The sequence below is a fragment of the Hyla sarda genome, chromosome 8, assembly GCF_029499605.1.
Source record: "Hyla sarda isolate aHylSar1 chromosome 8, aHylSar1.hap1, whole genome shotgun sequence".
Classification (NCBI taxonomy): Eukaryota; Metazoa; Chordata; class Amphibia; order Anura; family Hylidae; genus Hyla; species Hyla sarda.
In genome coordinates, this window is record NC_079196.1 from 213,210,822 (window position 1) to 213,234,983 (window position 24,162).

At 45.3% G+C, this 24,162-nt stretch overlaps 1 protein-coding gene across 7 annotated transcripts in view; it reads right to left on the reverse strand.

Moving 5' to 3' along the window:
* The window catches only part of LMF1 (lipase maturation factor 1), a 330,318-nt gene that overhangs the window by 24,222 nt on the left and 281,934 nt on the right, over window positions 1–24,162 (reverse strand). For all 7 annotated transcript variants that reach the window (XM_056533475.1, XM_056533471.1, XM_056533468.1 and 4 more), the window contains 3 exons: window positions 16,243–16,426; window positions 12,745–12,898; window positions 1,291–1,474 (listed from right to left, as the gene is read on the reverse strand). In XM_056533475.1, coding sequence (XP_056389450.1) covers window positions 1,291–1,474; window positions 12,745–12,898; window positions 16,243–16,426 — 522 coding nt within the window. The remainder of the gene's footprint in view (window positions 1–1,290; window positions 1,475–12,744; window positions 12,899–16,242; window positions 16,427–24,162) is intronic.

The following is a 24,162-nucleotide window of genomic DNA, read 5'->3' on the forward strand; positions in this document are numbered from 1 at the left end:
CTCATATCTATCTATCTCATATCTATTTATCTATCTATCTCATATCTATCTCATATCTATCTATCTCATATCTATCTATATATCTCATTTCTATCTATCTTCTATCTATCTATCTATCTATCTCATATCTATCTATCTCATATCTATCTATCTCATATCTATCTATCTATCTATCTATCTCATATCTATTTATCTATCTATCTCATATCTATCTATCTAATTAGTTTTATTTAAAAATCTTAACCCTTCCAGTACTTATCAGCTGCTGTATGCCCCAGAGGAAGTTGCATTTCTTTCTGGAGTTCGTTCCAGTCTGACCACAGTCCTCTCTGCTGACACCTCTGTCCATATCAGGAATTGTCCAGAGCAGGAGAGGTTTGCTATGGGGATTTGCTTCTAATCTGGACAGTTCCTGACACGGACAGAGGTGTCAGCAGAGAGCACTGTGATCAGACTGGAAAGAACTACACAAATTCCTCTGTAGAATACAGCAGCTGATAAGTACTGGAAGGATTAAGATTTTTAAATAGAAGTAATTTACAAATCTGTTTAACTTTCTGGCACCGAATGATTTAAAACATTTTTTTTCCACAGGAGTACCCCTTTAACCTTTCTAATCTACTTCATAAGAAAATGTTATCTCCTTTTTATAGAAATCATGGCTTATAAAAAAAAGACCACTAGGTGTCCCTATACCATCCAGAACATAATCTTGTCCAGCTACAGCATCATCTTTGTCCCCGCTGAAGCATAGGATTGGACAAAGACCAGGAAGTGAGGACGGGACTAGCACTCTTCTGTGCTCACTCCAGTCCTACCAGGATGAACAGACCCAGCACAGCAGACTCAGGGAGAATGAGTCATGCAGAATGAGGACACGCCCCCTTAAGAGTACAGAATGACAAACCAAGTGAGCAAAAGATAGAAGGTATCTGTGAGAGAAATATATGTGCTAGACACATAAAAATGACATGTACATGATCAGGATTAGATACTGAGTAACATATATTGTGGGATGTGGCAGGTACTTTTAAGTGGCAGGGCTGCAAGATACTTCAGGATACTGCTGCTCTAGTGCTGCCTTCAACTGCATCAGTATTTCGGTCTTTAATACAGTGTTCTCCAAACTGCTGCCCTCCAGATGTTTCAAAACTACATCTCCCAGCATGCCTCGACAGTCCGGGCATCTGGGAGTTGTACTTTGGCAACATCTGGAGGTCCGCAGTCTGGAGAACACTGCTTTAGTACATGAGTAATCTGTCCTGGTAAAGAACAAGAAAGGCTTCATACCTGGAAAGCTGCGAACCACATGAGCCAGTCTAGGCGGTAGTGATACGGGGATATGGTGCAGGGCCGGCGGGTCAGATTTCCTGGTTTGCATTTGAACTCATATTCTTCCCAAACAGCTTTGGGGTCATTGGGATCCAGACTGGACGTTCCCTGGATGATCACCTCCGTCCTCTCCTTGGTGACACTGGGAGAACAATACAACAAACCAAACAATAAGACTGACATCTCCTGTCTGGGCAGGACCTATATATAGATTGTTTTGGGCTTATAAATCTATAACAAAGACCATATGTTCTGGAGATGTTCTGACCTGTTCGTCTAGACATCACAATTTTGCCCTTTTACCAGATGTTCTGATCCAATCTTTTAGACATACCAATTTGGCCTTTTGACCACATGTTCTGACTCGGTTGTCTAGAAATCCCAATTTGGCCCTTGGACCAAATGTTCTGGAGATGTTCTGACCCGGTCATCTAGACATCACAAATTGGCCCTTTGACCACATGTTCTGACCCGGTCGTCTAGACATCACAATTTGGCCATTTGACTGGAAAATCTGGAGATGTTGTTGACCAAGTCGTTTAGTCATCACAATTTGGCCCTTTGACCAAATGTTATACAGATATTCTGACCCGGTCTTCTAGACATTACAATTTGGCCCCTCTGACCGAATGTTCATGAGATGTTCTGACCCGGTTGTCTAGACATCACAATTTAGCCCTTTGACTGGATATTTTGGAGATGTCCTGAACCAGCCCTATAGACCATAACCTACAAATATGCATTTTAAACTCTCTTGTTCATCCTTCCTGGTTCACAGACACATTACTGCAAGGAAAACTGACAGTATGCCAAGCTGGACCTAGGCCTTAAAGGGGTACTCCGCCCCTAGACATCTTATCCCCTCTCTAAAGGATAGGGGAGAAGATGTCTGATCCCGGGGGAACATCGCTCCATGTCGGAGGACTGGCGATGCAGGGTGGAGGCTTGTGACGTCACGACCATGCCCCCTCAATACAAGTCTATGGGAGGGGGTGTGACGTCCGTCACACCAACTTCCATAGACTTGCATTGAGGGGTGTGGCTGTGACATCACGAGCGGGGTGTGACCCTGGTGTCACGAGCTTCCGGCACTGCACTCGACTCTCTAAACGAACGGCGGGTGCAGCAGTGAGATCGCGGAATAGAGATAGGAAATATGATGTCTAGGGGCGGAGTACCCCTTTAAAGTGGATGTGTTAGCATGTTTGTAGGTTATAAAGTAAAGGCCCTTTCACCCAGGCCGATTATCGGGCAAATGAGGAAGCCTAGGAGCATTCATTTCAGATGCCGATGGCATCTTTTGTGCGGCCATATAAATTATCGCTGTGTATGTGCGGATGTGCGGCGGCCAGTAAAGAATTAATGGGCCTTGTGGGGGCGTCAATCAGCGAGATTGGAGCTGGTTTCCTGCCTTCTGTCGGCCCATGTATCAGGGCCATAAGGACATGGCTGTATAGGGCTTTTGATCTCTCATTAGTTAATTGACCGCTCCAGTGCCAAGACATCTAAAAAGGAGGGTAGAGAAGGTGACCAGAGGGTAGTGTCCAATGGTAAGGGGGACGGACTGTGCCGGGCTGACTGAGGAAAATGCCCAGTTGGCCCCATAGCCTAATTTGCATATATATATAAAAACTCTGCTATCTTGGCACTAGAGGGGTCAATTACCTAATAAGAGGTATATACGGATTCAGGGTCTAAAGCCCTATATAGCTTATAGGTCTAATCCTCCCCTCCAGTGCCTCCCCCCCCCCCCCATTGACCCCTCCAGTGCCAAGACATCTAAAAAGGAGGGTAGATTAAGGGACCAGAGGGTAGGGTCCAACGGTACGGGGGCCGGACTCTTGTGGCTGAGGGAAACTCACAGTTGGCTCCAAAGCCTCATTTGCATACATATATAAAAACTGATATCTTGGCACTAGAGAGGTCAATTACCTAATAAGAGGTATATACGGATTCAGGGTCAAAATCCCTATATAGCTATGACCCTACTCTACACCCTGAAAACCTGCTGACAGGTCTGCTTTAAGGGGTTTCTCACTTTGGGTCCACTGAAAATAACCGGATAACACAGTGACCCCCAATGATCAGCTGCGATCTGCGAGTAAACCTAGCAGTAAGTGTTTAATTTCCCAGCAGCGCCACCACAGGAGAAACTAAGCATTACACCGTGCCCTTTAATATCAATACTTGGTCTGTGTAGGACAGGTCCTCCGGAGCGAGAGACACTCTAAATAGTCAATCTTCTCTATGGCCCCAAGATCAGGACCCTAAACATAGGACCCTCCTTTAATAACTCAGAATTGCCTAGGGGAATAATAATGCTGGACAAACCCTTTCAAAGGGGTACTCCACTAGAAATTATTTTTTATTTTTAAATCAACTGGTGCCAGAAAGGTAAACGGATTTGTAAATTACTTCTATTACATTTTTTTAATCCTTCCAGTACTTATCAGCTGCTGTATACTAAAGAGGAAGTTTTTTTTGTTTTTGAATTTCCTTTCTGCCTGACCACAGTACTCTCTGCTGACACCTCTGTCCATGTCAGGAACTTTCCAGAGCACGATAGGGTTTCTATGGGGATTTTCTCCTACAGTTCCTAAAATGGACAGAGGTGTCAGCAGAGAGCACTGTGGTCAGACAGAAAAGAAATTAAAAAAGAAAAGAACTTCCTGTGGATAATACAGCAGCTGATAAGTACTGGAAGGAATAAGATTTTTTAACAGAAGTAATTTACAAATCTGTTTAACTTTCTGGCACCAGTTGATTTAAAAAAAATAATGTTTTCTAATGGACTTTGAAAGGGTTTTGAAAGCATTATTATTCACCTAGGCAATTCTGAGTTATTAAAGGAGGGTCCTATGTTTAGGGTCCTCCTCTTGGGGCCAGAGAGAAGATTGACTATATAGAGCAGTGGTCTCCAACCTGCGGACCTCCAGATGTTGCAAAATTACAACTCCCAGCATGCCCAGACAGCCAACGGCTGTCTGGGCATGCTGGGAGTTGTAGTTTTGCAACATCTGGAGGTCTGCAGGTTGAAGACCACTGATATAGAGTGTCTCTCGCTCCGGAGGACCTGTCCTACACAGACCAAGTATTGATATTAAAGGGCACGGTGTAATGCTTAGTTTCTCCTGTGGTGGCGCTGCTGGGAAATTAAACACTTACTGCTAGGTTTAGTCGCAGATCGCAGCTGATCATTGGGGGTCACTGTGTTATCCGGTTATTGTCAGTGGACCCAAAGTGGGAAACCCCTTAAAGCAGACCTGTCAGCAGGTTTTCAGGGTGTAGAGTAGGGTCATAGCTATATAGGGATTTTGACCCTGAATCCGTATATACCTCTTATTAGGTAATTGACCCCTCTAGTGCCAAGATATCAGTTTTTATATATGTATGCAAATGAGGCTTTGGAGCCAACTGTGAGTTTCCCTCAGCCACTAGAGTCCGGCCCCCTTACCGTTGGACACTACCCTCTGGTCCCTTACTCTACCCTCCTTTTTGATGTCTTGGCACTGGAGGGGTCAATGGGGGGGAGGCACTGGAAGGGTCAATGGGGGGGAGGCACTGGAGGGGTCAATGGGGGGGAGGCACTGGAGGGGAGGATTAAGATTTTTTTAATAGAAGTAATTTACAAATCTGTTTAACTTTCTGGCACCAGTTGATTTAAAAAAATGTTTTTTTTTCCAGTGGAGTACCCCTTTAAATGTTGTGAAGAAGCCCTTTTTTTCTACAAAATGTGTGCATTATTCCAGCCTGTGTGGAGTCAATATACTCTGTAGGACACTTAGGGAAAGTTTTCAGATTCTTCAAGTCTTGACCCTAGGTCACAGGTGCAATGTCACACTAGGGTCACAAGCTGCTGAGGTCACATGGTCCGTTGTTGCTGCATCATATCAGGTTGAGGGAAGGGATGAAGGGATGCGTCATTCTTTTTTTGTTTTTTTTAACCCTTCTTCTTCTTCCACCAATGCTATTTGTTGGGAGATAATTCGATAGCACTTAGGTGGTCCCCCAGGCTGATCACCAAGAAGGGGTTAAGAAGAGCAAACATATTCCCATGCCAAAACAATCAACGGGATGTCCAAAGACGAGGACAGTGAGGTCTCCCCATTACCTAATGTTCTTAGTATGAACATCCTGTTAAGGGGGGGGGGGGGGGGGGGGGGAGAAAGGGTTTCGGTGGAGGAAAGGGTTAAGCCTGGCACAGCAGTGCCACGTGGTCCCCAGGGCCCGTCTAGAAATGGAACATTATTCCCGCAGATCTGAGGCGCGCTCCCCGTGTTTAATAGATTGTGGGGGCCGCCCCCCGGCCGCACGTTTCATATGTAGCCGTGCAGGGTGAGTTATGGACATGGCTGGCAGCCCAGCGGTAACAAACACTTTGTAAATCAGGGACACCAAATTAGTAATAAAAGTTGGTTCCTACTGTGTGATTTCAGAGATGTCAGGTCCCACATACTCCCAGATTCATTACCGGCTGAATGCTTTTTTTTTTTTATTGGTTTACACAAGCTGGAATTACAAGAGGTCTCGGGGCTGGCGGTGCTCTCGCTGGTCCTGCTCGCCGCCTGAAATCGGAACCGGGGACCGGAGAAAGACTTATCCACGGTGGGTCCGGAGAGTGGCGTGGCGCCCCTTCTTGGCAGTCCTACCCCATCTGCTGGATTTAACCTGTTCTTGTATGTTCTGGGGAGAGGTGACTCAATACCAGACATTGGCGCTGTTTGGAAAGTGATGGCAGCTCATTTTGCCAAAGAGGACCTCGACTCTTGGTTTTTAAAGGGGTATTCCGGCTTTATACATCTTATCCCCTATCCAAAGGATAAGGTGGCGCAGTGCACTCTGTTCATTCCGGTAACAGTCATGTTCATGTCTATGAAGATGCACCAAATCAATACGCCATTCCAGTCAGGCAGAAGGGGCTCCAAATTTAAGATGGTAATAATTAATCTCCCCCTGGGCATTGTGCAGGTTGTGCTGGGAGCTAAAGTTTTGCAGCAACTTAAAGGGGTATTCCGGCTTTATACATCTTATCCCCTAGGGGATAAGATGTATGATCGCAGGGGTCACGCTGCTGGGGACCCCCGCGATCTCGGAGCAGCCCCCGGGATTCTGTGTCGGGTACTGCCTCTGAGACGGGGACGTGATGTCATGGCCACGCCCCCTCCATTCATGTCTATGGGAGGGAGCGCGGCGATCGTCACGTCCCTGTGTCGTGGCGTCACTAGGGGTCGTGGCTGTGACGTCCCCGTCTCTGAGGCAGCACCAGACACAGAACGCCGGGGGCTGCACCGAGATCGCGGGGGTCCCCAGCGGTGGGACCCCCAACGATCATACATCTTATCCCCTATCCTTTGGATAGGGGATAAGATGTATAAAGCCGGAATACCCCTTTAAGTTGCTGCAAAACTTTAGCTCCCAGCACAACCTGCACAATGCCCAGGGGGAGATTAATTAGTACCATCTTAAATTTGGAGTCCCTTCTGCCTGACTGGAATGGTGTATAGATTTGGTGCATCTTCATAGACCTGAACAGGGACATGACTGTCCCCGGAATGAACAGAGTGCACTGCGCCACATCATCCATTTTCTCTATGAGGCTTCCGAATGTTCAGCGGCCCCGTAGAGAATGAATGGAGAAGGCGATGTGCGCAATTATGTCTACAATCGGCAGGAGTCCCAGTTGTTGGACCACAATGATCAGCCTATTATCCCTTATAGCTGAGATGGGAATACCCCTTTAATTAATTTGATGCATCTTACAACTCTACTTACCCCCCCCCCCCCCCTCCTTTTCTCCAAGCCACATATATCTTTACTGTCAGTCACTTCGTTTACCTAAACTGCCCCCTACTTCCTCTAAGCCAGTGTTTCCCAACCAGGGTGCCTCCAGCTGTTGCAAAACTACAACTCCCAGCATGCCCGGACAGCCAACGGCTGTCCGGGCATGCTGGGGGTTGTAGTTTCGCAACAGCTGGAGGCACCCTGGTTAGGAAACACTGCTCTAAGGCACATGCTCTTTTATTTAAAGCGTGCCTGTCGCTTCAAAAGATTTTTAAAAACCTGCCTGGATCTGTTAGATTAACCCTTCAGAGTAGTGAGAAGGTTATATTAGTGCTCTCACTATTGTTACTGAGCCCCTGAGAGTCCCCTCCATTGTGTAGGGTTGAGCTATTTACCAGTAGTACACACACAGGCACTTCCTCCTTTAGTTGCCTGTCCAACACTCAGTCCTTACAGTTATGTCATGACATAGTGCTGGTAAAGGGGACTTAACAGGCTTGCATTGGGCTCAGCTAATGACTTACACAGTGCAGTACTATAGATGACATGTGTAGGGAGAAGGGGTTAGTAATGCACTGGGTTTGCCAGGTGCTGTGTAAGCACAAATGCAAAAAAAAGAGCAGGAAAGCAAGGAAGAGGTTACCTTATGCACTGAGCTGCTGCTGCTGCTGCTGAGACGCTAAAGGGAGGAAGGAGCAGACACCTAGTGGCCAAGACTTAGGCTAGGTTCACACTGCCATTGTGCTCTGACCCGTTCAGGGTCGGTTCGGCTCTTTTTTTTTTGCGCTAAATGGACCCTGAACAGGTCGGGGCACAACTGAAACAGCCGGGTCCCGGAGGTTCCTATATGGTAAATAATTGGGATTAGTACTTTTTGCCAAGACCGTCAGGGAAAGCACAGGGAAGGTGGAGAAGGTCACAACAAGAGTGGAGGAATTTAGGCGTGAGGACGGGAGACGTCTCCGCCACGGCAATAGCTTTGTGTTTGATAAGGAGGCTTTATATACAAGTATGTAAAAGGGGCAGGGTCTGATATATATATATATATATATATATATATATATATATATGCTTATAGTTTTTCCAGGCAGTGCTCCGCCCGGGATGATAACCACTGCCGGGTATTAACTACTTTCTGCAATCTACTTTAAGGTAGAGATGATTTTATGGTGATGGATTTTGCCAGAAGCTGTTTGTCTTGGCCTCGTCTTGGGTTTGAACAGGATCCATCCTCCGGGGCCCAAAAAAAAAAAATTCCCTTAACATGTGTTTACCTTCCACCGCGGCCAGGAACATGAAATCCAGAATCAGACGGAAAAGGAAAATATAGAAAAAAAAAAAAAAGAAATGTGTATTTTCCATCGTATTACAGAATGCCAGAATATCCTGCTAGGAAGGTGGTGTTGGGGGTGGGGGGGGGGGGGGGGGGGTTGGGTGGAAAGCATCACCGTAATAATCTCAACACAACAGTAAGCATTGGCCCAGATTACAACGCCCATCATGCCACAAATAGTAAGTCTGGCATTATAGCTCCTACAGGGGCTGTCACTCATCTTTCCCAGACTCCCAGAATCCTAAAAGTTATCCAGGATTAGAAAAAACAGAGCTAATTTCTTCCCAAAACAGCTACACCCACTGTCCTCAGGTTGTGTGTGATATTACAACTTGGCTCCATTCACTTCAATAGAACTGCAATACCGCACACATCCTGAGGACATGAGTGGTGCGGTTTTATTTTTTATTTTTTTTCCTGGATAACTAGGCTTTCCATATTTCCTTGACACAAAAACAGGACATTGGCATATCAAAAACGAGATGGGGTTATATATAGTTGTAGGCCCCCATATATAGTTGTAGGCCCCTATACTGCCCCCATATATAGTTGTAGGCCCACATACTGCACCCATATATAGTTGTAGGCCCCTATACTGCCCCTATATAGTTGTAGGCCCACATACTGCCCCCATATATAGTTGTAGGCCCCTATACTGCCCCTATATAGTTGTAGGCCCACATACTGCCCCCATATATAGTTGTTGGCCCCTATACTGCCCCTATATAGTTGTAGGCCCACATACTGCCCCCATATATAGTTGTTGGCCCCTATACTGCCCCTATATAGTTGTAGGCCCACATACTGCCCCCATATATAGTTGTTGGCCCCTATACTGCCCCTATATAGTTGTAGGCCCCTATACGGCCCCTATATAGTTGTAGGCCCCTATATAGTTGTTGGCCCCTATACTGCCCCCATATATAGTTGTAGGCCCCTATACTGCCCCTATATAGTCGTAGGCCCCTATACGGCCCCTATATAGCCGTAGGCCCCTATACGGCCCCTATATAGTTGTTGGCCCCTATACTGCCCCCATATATAGTTGTAGGCCCCTATACTTCCCCCATATATAGTTGTAGGCCCCTATACTGCCCGCATATATAGTTGTAGGCCCCTATACTGCCACCATATATAGTTGTTGGCCCCAATACTGCCCCATATATAGTTGTTGGCCCCAATACTGCCCCATATATAGTTGTAGGCCCCTATACTGTCCCCATATATAGTTGTTTGCCTCTATACTGACCCCATATATAGTTGTTGGCCCCAATACTGCCGCATATATAGTTGTAGACCCCCATACTGCCCCCATATATAGTTGTAGGCCCCTATACTGCCCCCATATATAGTTGTAGGCCCCTATACTGCCCCCCCTATATAGTTGTAGGCCCCTATACTGCCCCCATATAGTTGTAGGTCCCTATACTGCCCCATGTATACTTGTAGGCCCCTATACTCTCCCCATACATATCGTTGTAGGCCCCTTTACTGCCCCCATATATAGATGTTGGCCCCTATACTGCCCCCATATATAGTTACAGGTCCCTATACTGCCCCATATATAGTTTTAGGGCCCTATACTGCCCCATATATAGCTATAGGCCCCTATACTGTCCCATATATAGTTGTTGGCCCCCATATATATAGTTGTAGGCCCCTATACTGACCCATATATAGCTGTAGGCCCCTATACTGTACCCATATATAGTTGTAGGCCCCTATACTGCCCCATATATTGTTGTAGGCCCCTATACTACCCCCATATATAGTTGTTGGCCCTTATACTGCCCCATATATAGTTGTAGGCCCCTATACTGCCCCCATATATAGTTGTAGGCCCCTATACTGCCCCATATATAGTTGTTGATCCCTATAATGCCCCATATATAGTTGTAGGCCCCTATACTGCCCCATGTATACTTGTAGGCCCCTATACTCGCCCCATTTATATCGTTGTAGGCCCCTTTACTGCCCCCATATATAGATGTTGGCCCCTATACTGCCCCCATATATAGTTACAGGTCCCTATACTGCCCCATATATAGTTTTAGGGCCCTATACTGCCCCATATATAGCTATAGGCCCCTATACTGTCCCATATATAGTTGTTGGCCCCCATATATATAGTTGTAGGCCCCTATACTGACCCATATATAGCTGTAGGCCCCTATACTGTCCCCATATATAGTTGTAGGCCCCTATACTGCCCCATATATAGTTGTAGGCCCCTATACTACCCCCATATATAGTTGTAGGCCCCTATACTGCCCCATATATAGTTGTTGGTCCCTATAATGCCCCATATATAGTTGTAGGCCCCTATACTGCCCCCATATATAGTTGTAGGCCTCATACTGCCCCATATATAGTTGTAGGCCCACATACTGCCCCATATATCGTTGTAGGCCCCTATACTGCCCCATATATAGTTGTTGGTCCCTATAATGCCCCATATATAGTTGTTGGTCCCTATAATGCCCCATATATAGTTGTAGGCCCCTATACTGCCCCCATATATAGTTGTAGGCCTCATACTGCCCCATATATAGTTGTAGGCCCCTATACTACCCCCATATATAGTTATTGGCCCTTATACTGCCCCATATATAGTTGTAGGCCTCCATACTGCCCCCATATATAGTTGTAGGCCTCATACTGCCCCATATATAGTTGTAGGCTCACATACTGCCCCATATATAGTTGTAGGCCCCTATACTGCCCCATGTATACTTGTAGGCCCCTATACTCGCCCCATTTATATCGTTGTAGGCCCCTTTACTGCCCCCATATATAGATGTTGGCCCCTATACTGCCCCCATATATAGTTACAGGTCCCTATACTGCCCCATATATAGTTTTAGGGCCCTATACTGCCCCATATATAGCTATAGGCCCCTATACTGTCCCATATATAGTTGTTGGCCCCCATATATATAGTTGTAGGCCCCTATACTGACCCATATATAGCTGTAGGCCCCTATACTGTCCCCATATATAGTTGTAGGCCTCATACTGCCCCATATATAGTTGTAGGCTCACATACTGCCCCATATATAGTTGTAGGCCCCTATACTGCCCCATGTATACTTGTAGGCCCCTATACTCGCCCCATTTATATCGTTGTAGGCCCCTTTACTGCCCCCATATATAGATGTTGGCCCCTATACTGCCCCCATATATAGTTACAGGTCCCTATACTGCCCCATATATAGTTTTAGGGCCCTATACTGCCCCATATATAGCTATAGGCCCCTATACTGTCCCATATATAGTTGTTGGCCCCCATATATATAGTTGTAGGCCCCTATACTGACCCATATATAGCTGTAGGCCCCTATACTGTCCCCATATATAGTTGTAGGCCCCTATACTGCCCCATATATAGTTGTAGGCCCCTATACTACCCCCATATATAGTTGTAGGCCCCTATACTGCCCCATATATAGTTGTTGATCCCTATAATGCCCCATATATAGTTGTAGGCCCCTATACTGCCCCCATATATAGTTGTAGGCCTCATACTGCCCCATATATAGTTGTAGGCCCACATACTGCCCCATATATCGTTGTAGGCCCACATACTGCCCCATATATAGTTGTAGGCCCCTATACTACCCCCATATATAGTTATTGGCCCTTATACTGCCCCATATATAGTTGTAGGCCTCCATACTGCCCCCATATATAGTTGTAGGCCTCATACTGCCCCATATATAGTTGTAGGCTCACATACTGCCCCATATATCGTTGTAGGCCCACATACTGCCCCATATATAGTTGTTGGCCCTTATACTGTCCCATATATAGCTGAAGGCCCCTATACTCCCCCATATACAGTTGTAGGCCCCTATACTGCCGCATATATAGTTGTAGGCCCACATACTGCCCAATATATAGTTGTAGGCACACATACTCCCCCATATGTAGTTTTAGGCCCCTATACTGCCCCATCTATAATTGTAGGCCCCTATACTGCCCCATCACTAGTTGTAGGCCCCTATACTGCCCCCATATATAGTTGTAGGCCCCTATACTGCCCCCATATATAGTTGTAGGCCCCTATGCTGCCCCATATATAGTTGTAGGCCCCTACACTGCCCCCATATATAGTTGTTGGCCCCTATACTGCTCCATATATATTTTTGGCCCTTATACTGCCCCCATATATAGTTAATGACCCCTCTTTGCCCTGCTTTAAGATCAGGCAGCTCGGGCTGTGGCCACTTTCAGAACCATGACCAGCAGCTGCTGTGGCACAGAAACCGCAGAAATGTAAATTTTGTTCCAATCTGTACCTGCCGAAGGCTCCGTACGTGTTGACGATCCGCAGAGGGTTAAAGGAGGCGTTCATCATCTGTCTGGAGTTCACCAGGTTCAGGACCACAGGGACACTGAGGTAGGCAATGAGGATGCCCAGAGATATGTGCAGCACTTGGCGGATGTAGGACCCTGCGGAGGATGTGGAACAGTTACTTAATGAGCTATACGTTTGCTGATAACCAACCACCATCAAGTTGCAAAACTACAACTCTCAGCATGCCCAGACAGCCAACGGCTGTCCGGGCATGCTGGGAGTTGTAGTTGTGCAATAGGTGGAGGGCCAAAGATTGTAGACCACTTGTCTAGACCAAATGCCTTAGGTAAATATAAGTTCACTGATCACTGACAGCAAGCAGAGATCTTAGAAATAGTGAGGCATTGAAATACAATGGAGGCCATTCTGTTAGTAATTAAAGCTTCGTCACTGTCAGCTGTAATACACAAACGTCCCCGATTCCTTATCTTCCCATTACCAAATGTTTATTTCCCAGGACGATAATCGAAAGAGAAGCCGTGCCCCCACACTACTCCAATACTCCAACCCGCCAGTGTTAAAGGGGACCTCCGAGACTATAACACTGATCAGCATGATGATGGGGCTGTGACACTTGCAGGCACGGTCAATGGGAAGGGGGAAATAGCAGGCAAAATAGCATTGAAGTGCCAACTGACGGGGGGCTCCCGGAGGTCGGACCCCCCACTTATGTAATAGTCACCTTTTATTACAATCCAATAGTAGGTCTTGTGTAAAGGATCACCACTGCTGATGTGACAACATACAGCTGCCGGGTAATGGTGGACATCAGAGATGTCAATCATTTAAACATGTCGCTATAGTGGATCCTGAAAGTCCAGTGGTCTATGACCCCCCTCCCCCCCCCCCAAACAATTTCATTGGAGGGGAGCAGATCAGTTCTCAGGACAATCAAGGCCTGTACTGGGCCTAAGGCAGGCTGTAGCAATAGATCACCAATCTCACAGATCAATGTCATTTATTGGGCAGACTAGATGGGCCAAATATTGGGCAGACTAGATGGGACAAATGGTTCTTATCTGCCGACACATTCTACGTTTCTTATGCTTTACATTGATCTATATAAGGAATCAAACAACAAAGGTGTAAAAAAAATTTTAAAAAAAATGGAAATCCACTCTTTTCCTATTTTCTAAATAAAAAGTAAAAAAAAAGTATATAAATCTACCTATCTATACATGAAAAATAAACATAAATATATATATATATATATATACAGTTGATAGAAGATCAAGGAAAAAACGGCACTCACCAGAACTTCATTTCTTTGTGCTTTATTGCAGATAAAATACTCACATAAAAAGGAAGGGAGACATCAGGGCAGAATCCCCCCACTGTATGTCTCCCTTCCTTTTTATGTGAGTATTTTATCTGCAATAAAGCACAAAGAAATGAAGTTCTGGTGAGTGCCGTTTTTTCCTTGATCTTCTATCAACTGTTTATATGGAAATATTTTGAAAACTGAGCACCACCCACACTTCACTGCAGCTAACATCCAGTAGCACCCTGTTTTCACCGATCCAATATACCCGCAGTGCCGCTCGCACCTCTTCATATTCAATATATATATATATACATATATATACATGTATAGAAACCAGAGGAACAGCACAACTACTGAAAATCAAACATAGGAATAGTGGCACACAAAAATCAGTGCAAAAAGTAAGGTTTTTATTCCATTTCCAGTGCTATGTCTCAGCAGCCTCACGCCGCCATTTTCAAGTATATATATATATATATATATATATGGACAGAATGTGAATTTATTTTCTCATGTCAGGAAAAAAAGTAGCAATGTTTCAGCTCCTACATGGAGCATTTTTCAAGCTTGAAAAAAGCTCCATGGAGGAGCTGAAACTTTGCTACTTGTTGTTCTGACACAGGGCTCAAGTCCAGCAGGACCGCGTGGGAACTGAGATCCTGCACTTTTTCCACAGCAGGAACACCATTCCTATTAGCAGGACCAGCCCTGAGTGGAAATCTTGGGTGAGTTCCCACACTTTTTTTTCCCCCAGGACTTGATCCCTGTACTGACATGAGAGAATAAATTCACATTTTGCCACATGCGCCATTGTTGTGGACATCTAAATGGACTGTGATCATGTCTGGGATGCTGGCACCCCACATTTATACTGGGGAAGTAGTGTTGCATTTATTTGAGGTAAATATATGAGGTAGATATATATATATATATATATATATATATATATATATTATATATATATATATGTATCCCTGCATGTGAAATTGTCCAAACTATTTAATTTTCATGTTCCTGATTCTATACGGTTAACAACATAAATGCAAAAGAATAAAAAAGTTGCAGAATTTTGGTCACATCACATCCAAGAAATTTTATTTTATTTTATAAAAAGCCAATACTACGTAAAAGTTGTAACAATAAAAAACTACAGCTCACGGTGCAAAAACTGAAAAATTGTGCCCATGGTGGGAAACACCCAAACTTGTTATTACTCCATGTCAGGGAGGATTGTTAACTTCTGACTAAAGACCCTATTATGTGTTTATTTATTCCAAGTCACCCCCAGAACTATATACATTTATTTCTAGCATTCTTAGTACTGTACTCCAGTTCAGGGAAGGGGAGATAAAGGGGTTAACTCCTTGCTTTTGGTAATGACATCACTATTTACCCTAAGGTACATGCCCAGATGCCCGGATACCCCGATGTCATTACAAAGCTGTTCTGATGCAGAGCACCAATTCCTCTGCAACCCTTTCATAGTTTTAGGAGTTTAATGATAAAACTCTAGCTGCCTACGACCACCACTAGGGGGAGCTCACTGAAAATAAAATAATTTTTGAGTTTCGTAGAAATTGGATGCAAGGAGATCCCCCAAATGGTAGCGGCAGAAAGCCTGAATTCTTCAGGAAACTAAGGGAGATCTATAGAACAAAAAATATTTTTCAAAGGAACTTTCAAGGACTGTTTGCTAGCGCTGCAGCACCCACATACAACGTCAATGGAGCTGGAAGAAGACAGGACCATTTGTTGTGTAATGGCTGAGCTGGGTTACTGCAGCTCGGCTCCCATTGAAGTGAACAAGAGCCTGCACATTCACTATACAATGTATGGAGCGGTTTGCTTCCGATACTGTTCACTATGTATGCCAGGGACTTCAGATATGGCAATCTCCCCCCCCCCCCCATAGAAGTGTGGGTGAAGTATCAGCTGATACTTCATAGGGGAAGAAAAAAACATCATAAGGGGGAATTTATCAAAACCTGTCCAGGGGAAAAGTTTCTGAGCTGCCCATAGCAACCAATCAGATCGCTTCTTTCATTTTTCAGAGGCCTTTTAAAAAATGAAAGAAGAAATCTGATTGGTTGCTATGAGCAACTTTTCCTCTGGACAGGTTTTGATAAATCTCCCCCCATGTATCATCACTAGAGGTCGATTCATTGCATCACTTACCATAACTTCTTGTCGGCTGGTCCCCAGTACCCATCTGCTTCTGTATTTTGGACACTTGGTGTTTTGCGGAGCCATCCTTGGAGCTGAACAGGAAGCTGAGGCTGGCATCATCAAAACAGGCGATACTTGGCACGATAGTCAGCCAGTTGAGGAAGCTGAGGTTACCACTGAGGATCAGAAGAACCTAGTAAACAAAAAGACATGTTACTGAGAGATAGTCAATAGGCATGGGGAATGGAAAACCATCAGGTCTATCATAATCAAATGATGGAATGTCTTCTATATGTCCATCTAAAGTAATGACCCAGTCAGGACAGGCCACCTTGGGAAACATGGATGATGTTTATGTTCAACTTGTCATTGACTTCTAATGAATTCTAGGGGATGTTACTTCTCCTGAACCTTGATGCTACCTCTGTGGCTGGGTACATATTGAGTCAAATACATTGCACAACTCAAAACATTCCATCGTAAAGTGTCATTAGACATCAAAGGTGGCCTTGTTGGGATGAAGAACGATTCCACGTTGGTGCTTCTAGATCTAAAGGAAGTCAAAGAACTAGGCATGACAGAATATCGGATCTGGAGCTGAGGAGGCCCATCTCTACCATAGAAGGAACCCTCAGGGTTTTGGGGAAATTGGTGATTATTGTGAATGAAGGAGATGGAGAGTGTGTAGAAGAGAAGGAGGGATCTGGATCGAATGTAGAGACTCAAATGCAGAGGACAATAAAAAGAAGGAAGGACAGAGTAGGGATCACTCTGTAGTCATCGATGGTGGACATGGCATTTATGGGTCCCATGGATACTTGCTATCAACTCTAGAGTTAAGCTCATTTAGCTGACAGCTATTCCTCCTGTCTTCATTCCATAGGGGAGGGGAATAAGCCGCTGCCAGACACCTCTGATCCTTTAGACTCCTCTGGCCAAAGCTTACCTCTCCTGAGAGCGAAGCCATCAGACATTGAAATTCAACATGCCCAATCCTTCTCTTCCCAATATCATACGTTGGGCGAGAGTGAAGACACCCCCATTCCTTATGTTTTAGGGGGCCTTTAGGGGAACACTGTTAAGTCGGCAATACACTTGGAGTTCTAACACTCAATTGCCCAACAACTATCTTTCCCGATCCCCCTTAACATGGAGTTCTAACACTCATCGTGCCAACAACTATTTTTGTCGATCCCCCATAACATGAAGTTCTAATACTCATTTGTCTAACAACTATTTTTCCCAATCCCCCTTAACATGAAGTTCTAACACTTATTCGCCCAACAACTATCCTTCCCGATCCCCCATTACATGGAGTTCTAACACTCATTGTACCAACAATCATCTTTCTCGACCCCACCCCCATAACCTAAGTTCAAACACTCGTTTGATCAACAGCTTTCTTTCCCATGCACATGCATGCTCGACTAAGTTGAGTATGCATGTATTCTCAATTCAATTGAGAGGGGGACAAAGCCACTTCCAGACACCTCTGGCAGAGGCTTCTATCCCTTAGAACTGAAGGTTTAGACATGATGAAATTAAACAGAACTACTTACTACGGGGAGGGGGATGTTGATAGGGCCCTAAACCCATATAGTAGTCACATGTGCACCCAACAACTGCCCGGGGGTGGGGCAGTGCATGACAATGCCCCCTTCTCCTACTTTATTGTCGCTAGCGTTCATTGGGCGCAACAAGGTCGTCAAGTTCTCCTGGGCGGTTCCTATGAGGGGGTATCGGCCCTCTTCCAATATTAAGGAAGAGATTTTTTTTTTATCCCACTATGGGCCTGAATGTCCCCTTTTATTTAGTGTGTTATTTTTCCATTGGATCTGTACACAGAGTCCACTGGTAACGACGGGGTTAACACTAAATGTGTTGACTTTTAAACCGGGTAATAAAAGTCGTTTTCTTGCTCATGTCAAACTTCTCAAGATTAATCTTATTCCATCATTTGGGGCCAAAACAGACAGAATTCTTTGCAGAATGCCAGGGGCACTTGTGGGGCTTTGGGTTTTTTATGGAGGGCTTTCCTGGCTGGGATATGTCAAAGTCACAGCCATTAATTTGACACGATGCTTGTTCTGGGCTGGGCAGTGCCGTTCGGAATCTCGGCTCCAGTCGGCACTGCGGCCAACAGAGCGGGGCTCAGCGACTGGGAAGATTACACTGAATCACAGGGGCTCCCGCCCTACAAGTGGGTGGTGAGACCTCGCAGCGGACACCTCGCCATGGCACCGCATTCTTTAACCCAGTGTTTTCTAACCGGGGGGGCCTCCAGCTGTTGCAAAACTACAACTCCCAGCATGCCCGGACAGCCTTCGGCTGTCCGGGCATGATGGGAGTTGTAGTTTTGCATCAGCTGGAGGCACCCCCGTTTGGTGAGACAATGCATTAAAGGGGTATACGGTAATGAATTTCCAACCACAAGTGGAGGCCGGAATCGGGCTTTCCGCAGCAGAGACATCCGTTTGCACAGTGCAGCAGAATCCAATTGAATTCAATGGGACTCGGAAATTCCGCCATGTGAACATAGCCTATTGCTGTGTAAATTCTTTCCAGAGAAGGGTTAAAGGGGTATTCCAGGAAAAAACTTTTTTTTATATATCAACTGGCTCCAGAAAGTTAAACAGATTTGTAAATTACTTCTATTAAAAAAATCTTAATCCTTTCAGTACTTATGAAGTTAAGGTTGTTCTTTTCTGTCTATGTGCTCTCTGATGACACCTGTCTCGGGAACCGCCCAGTTTAGAAGCAAATCCCCATAGCAAACCTCTTCTAAACTGGGCGTTTCCCGAGACACGTGTCATCAGAGAGCACTTAGACAGAAAAGAACAACCTTAACTTCAGAAGCTCATAAGTACGGAAAGAATTAAGATTTTTTAATAGAAGTAATTTACAAATCTGTTTAACTTTCTGGAGCCAGTTGATAGATAAAAAAAAGTTTTTTTTCCTGGATAACCCCTTTAAAAGGGGTATTCCATGAAAAAAAAAATATATATATATATATATATATATATATTCATATCAACTGGCTCCAGAAAGTTAGACAGATTTGTAAATCACTTCTATTAAAAAAATCGTAATCCTTCCAGTACTTATCAGCTGCTGAAGTTGAGTTGTTCTTTTCTGTCTGACCACAGTGTTCTCTCTGCTGACACCTCTGTCTGTCTCAGGAACTGTCCAGAGTAGGAGCAAATCCCCATAGCAAACCTCTCCTGCTCCGGACAGTTCCTGACATGGACAGAGGTGTCAGCAGAGAGCACTGTGGTCAGACTGGAAAGAACTCAATTTCAGCAGCTGATAAGTGCTGAATGGATTAATATTTTTTTTTAATAGAAGCAATTTACAAATCTGTTTAACTTTCTGGAGCCAGTTGATGTGAAAACAAAAAATATATATATATTTTTTGTGGAATACCCCTTTAACCCTTCTCTGGAAATAATTTACACAGCAATGGGAATTTCCGAGTCCCATTGAATTCAATTGGATTCTGCTGCACTGTGCAAAGGGGTGTCTCTGCTGCGGAAAGCCCGATTCCGGCCTCCACTTGCGGTCAGAAATGCATTGCCATCCATGAAGACGGAGCACTCACGGCGGGTCCTAGTGCCGCCAAATCAAGCAAACGTGCGGAATGCCCGCCTATGTTTTCCCGGGCGGATATTCTGCACATATTCCGCTGTGTCAACATAAACCTAAACGTGTCTGATATCTTCTGTAAAAGTCACCTGCAGACTTTTGTGATCTCTTAAAGGGCCTGTACTCCCATAAAACACCTTCACTACTTTATAGTATTAAAGGGGTACTCCGGTGGAAAACAAATTTTTTTTCAGATCAACTGGTGCCAGAAAGTTATACAGATTTGTATATTACCTTTATTAAAAAATCTTAATCCTTCCTGTACTTATCAGCTGCTGTATGCTCCAGAGGAAGTTGTGTAGTTCCTTCTAGTCTGACCACAGTGCTCTCTGCTGACACCTCTGTCCATGTCAGGAACTGTCCAGAGCAGGAGAGGTTTGTTATGGGGATTTGCTCCTACTCTGGACAGTTCCAGACATGGACACAGGTGGCAGCAGAGAGCACTGTGGTCTGACTGGAAAGAACCACTACACTTCCTCTGGAGCATACAACAGCTAAGTACTGTAAGGGTTAATATTTTTTTTTAGACAGAATTTACAAATCTGTTTAACTTTCTGGAGCCAGCTGATATGAAAAAAAATGTTGTTTTCCACCGGAGTACCCCTTTAAGGGTAGGAATTTCATGCCGGCAGTCACAAGCGGACACACAGAGCTACCCGGCCGCAAGCAAGGAGATCGCTCTGGCGGCACTCTGTGACTGCCGTCGGCGCATCCGCAACGTGAAATACAATACGGATGTGCCTGTGTGTGATCTTACCCTTGAGGTTTATTCCACAGTCGATATCTATCATGAAAGGTCTGAGACCCCCACCGATCACTAGAATGGGGCACACAAGCTTCCGTTATGTGTCCACAACCCCTATGCAGAGCAATGTGTCTTCATGGGTAAATGGCCACTCCATTCCCTACGACACTTCTTTCCTACAGATGGGGCAGGTGGAGGAGAGTTTTGTGCCGCATTTGATTTCTACTTTATGGGCACATTCACCCGTTGCGGATTTGCTGCGGATCATGTTCTAGAGAACCTATCTGGGCCTGCTTTAAGGTGTATTTGGCCTATGGAATTTCCAAGCCGTATTCCGCTTTAAGATTTTGCTATTCCGCTTTGAAATGGGATTCCGCCGCACAGGGCACACAACGGAATTTAAGAGGCAAAGCTCTCCACAGCTAAAGCCTCTCCACCGTAAGAATTATCTCATTTTGGCAGGATAAAAAACGGAATACGTCGGGGAACGGCAATGTTTGTGCAGTCAGAGCGCCAACTGATTCAGTCGGGTGGGGATTACAAGGTGTGAATGCGACACTACACAGAAAACCCAAATACGAAATACACCAGTGGCACCGATACCTTATCAACGCAGCACCTCGAGATGGACAATGGCGATATTCGGGCAGTAACCAGAAACTTCAGATGCGGTGGTGCTAGGACAAGTATGCAGCAATGAATGTAATAACCAAGAAAGACACAAAACAGGTGTCCTGCACTCACCGCTTCAGTTCTGTTCATACGGCTCCCATCTCGGGCTGCTCCTCCGGGGCTGGCGGACGCGTGGGGCGCTCAGAGGCAGAGCCTCTGAGCGCCCCACGCGTCCGCCAGCCCCGGACACGGGGGAGCAGCCCGAGATGGGAGCCGTATGAACAGAACTGAAGCGGTGAGTGCAGGACACCTGTTTTGTGTCTTTCTTGGTTATTACACAGAAAACCTATTGATATGAATGGACACTGTGTAATGCTCCATTTGACCTGTGGAGGCACTGCAGGGAAACAGACCACTTACTGCCAGGTTTTCCCACCTCTCTACAGGCAGGGGGGTGCACTGTGATCAGCTTATTGTTACCTTTAAAGGGTAGCTCCCACCATCCTATTTTTTTTTTTTTTTGCTAGCCCGTTCCCCCCCGCTACGGCACTAGCCCGTTCCCTCCTCCCCCCCCGCCCCGCATACCCCGTTCCCTCATTACACTTGCAGTTACTGCAGAGTCCGGCAGCGGGCGTGCAGGGACAGCGGTGGCAACGAGGCGGCGGCGATGTGCGGGAGGAGTGGCCTAACCAGCCAGTGGCCGGGGAGCCAATGCGCTCGCTCCCGCCTGTCTGATTGACAGGCAGGGAGCGAGTGCAGCCTAACTGAAAAAGGACTGATTGCCACTCCAAAATCAGTCCTTTTTCAGTGGCCGGTTTTTAAATGTAAATTAAACCTTTTTAATGAAAAAAATTTTTTTTATAAAAGTATATTACAGATATGTTGTAGTACATAAGTACTACAACATATCAAAAAATAAAGTTGGTGACAGTGCCCATTTAAAGGAGGAACCCACACATTGTTTAGTATCTGCAGCAATATTTAAAGGAGGAACCCACACATTGTTTAGTATCTGCAGCAATAGTGTATTAGGTTAACCTCTTCGTTGCGAGCCGTGTCTGGGCATACATCACCTCCTCATACTAGACATGCAAAACCTGCTGACCTCATACTCGGCAATGTGTGGAGAGTCAGTATAATGACTTGTGATGGAGGCATCCACAGACAATAGGAACACTCAGGGAAGATTAAAAGGAGACCGGCGTGCCGATTACGGAGAGTTCTGACAAATTATGTAACCGTTGTTATGTGGTTGTTCTATCCTCCCCTGCTGAGGAACAACTCAGATCTAGCCCAGGAAAACACGCAGGGAGGTGCAATGAGATATCATTATTATGGAGAATGTTTGCAGAATCAGCAATAATACCGTATAAGAAACATAACCCTGTAAATATAGAGAGGGAGGGTTGTCATAAACTTTACCTAGTATTAAAGGAGTACTCCGGAGGAAAAACATGTTTTTAAATCAACTGTTCCCAGAAAGTTATACAGATTTGTACATTACTTCTATATAAACATCTTAATCCTTCCAGTACTTATCAGCTGCCGTATGCTACAGAGGAAGTTGAGTTGTTCTTTTCTGTCTGACCACAGTGCTCTCTGCTGACACCTCTGTCTGTGTCAGGAACTGTCCAGAGCAGATAAGGTTTGCTATGGGGATTTTCTCCTGCTCTGTACAACTGCTGACATGGACAGAGGTGTCAGCAGAGAGCACTGTGGTCAGACTGGAAAGAAGTACACAACTTCCTCTAGATATGAGGACAAGATATGAGATTGGGATATGAGTTCAGGATATGAGAAGGGGATATGTGGATGAGATATGAGGACGACATATAAGTTCGGTATATGAGGACGACATATAAGTTCGGTATATGAGGTTCAGATATGAGGACGGGATATGAGGTTGGGATATGAGGTGGGAATATGAGGACAGGATATAAGGACCGGATATGAGGTTGGGATATGAGGTTGGGATATGAGGACAGTAAATTAGCTTGTGATATGAGGACGGGATATGAGGTCAAGATATGAGGACGGGATATGAGGACAGGATATGAGGATAGGATATGAGGACGGGATATGAGGTCAAGATATGAGGACGGGATATGAGGACAGGATATGAGGAAGGGATATGAGGACAGGATATGAGGTCGGGATATGAGGTTGGGATATGAGGTCAAGAAATGAGGACGGGATATGAGGTCGGGATATGAGGTCAAGATATGCGAACAGGATATGAGGACGGGATATGAGAACAGGATATGAGGACGGGATATGAGGACAGGATATGAGGACGGGATATGAGGACAGGATATGAGGACAGGATATGAGAACAGGATACGAGGACGGGATACGAGGACAGGATATGAGAACGGGATATGAGGACGGGATATGAGGACGGGATATGAGGTCGGGATATGAGGACGGGATATGAGGACGGGACATGAGGACAGGATATGAGGATGGGATATGAGGACGGGATATGAAGTCGGGATATGAGGACGGGACATGAGGACAGGATATGAGGATGGGATATGAGGACAGGATATGAGGTCGGGATATGAGGACAGGATATGAGGATGGGATATGAGGACAGGATATGAGGATGGGATATGAGGACAGGATATAAGTACGTGATATGAGGACAGGATATGAGGACGGGACATGAGGACAGGATATGAGGATGGGATATGAGGACAGGATATGAGGACGGGATATGAGGACAGGATATGAGGTCGGGATATGAGGACAGGATATGAGGTCGGGATATGAGGACGGGACATGAGGATTGGATATGAGGTGGGGATATGAGGATAGGAGGTGGGGATAAGAGGATATAAAAATGTAAGCGTCATTGTTACTTTCCCTCTCCCACAAGGTTTAGGTAGGTAGAACGGGCAATGCCGGGTACTTTGCAAGTATTGATATAT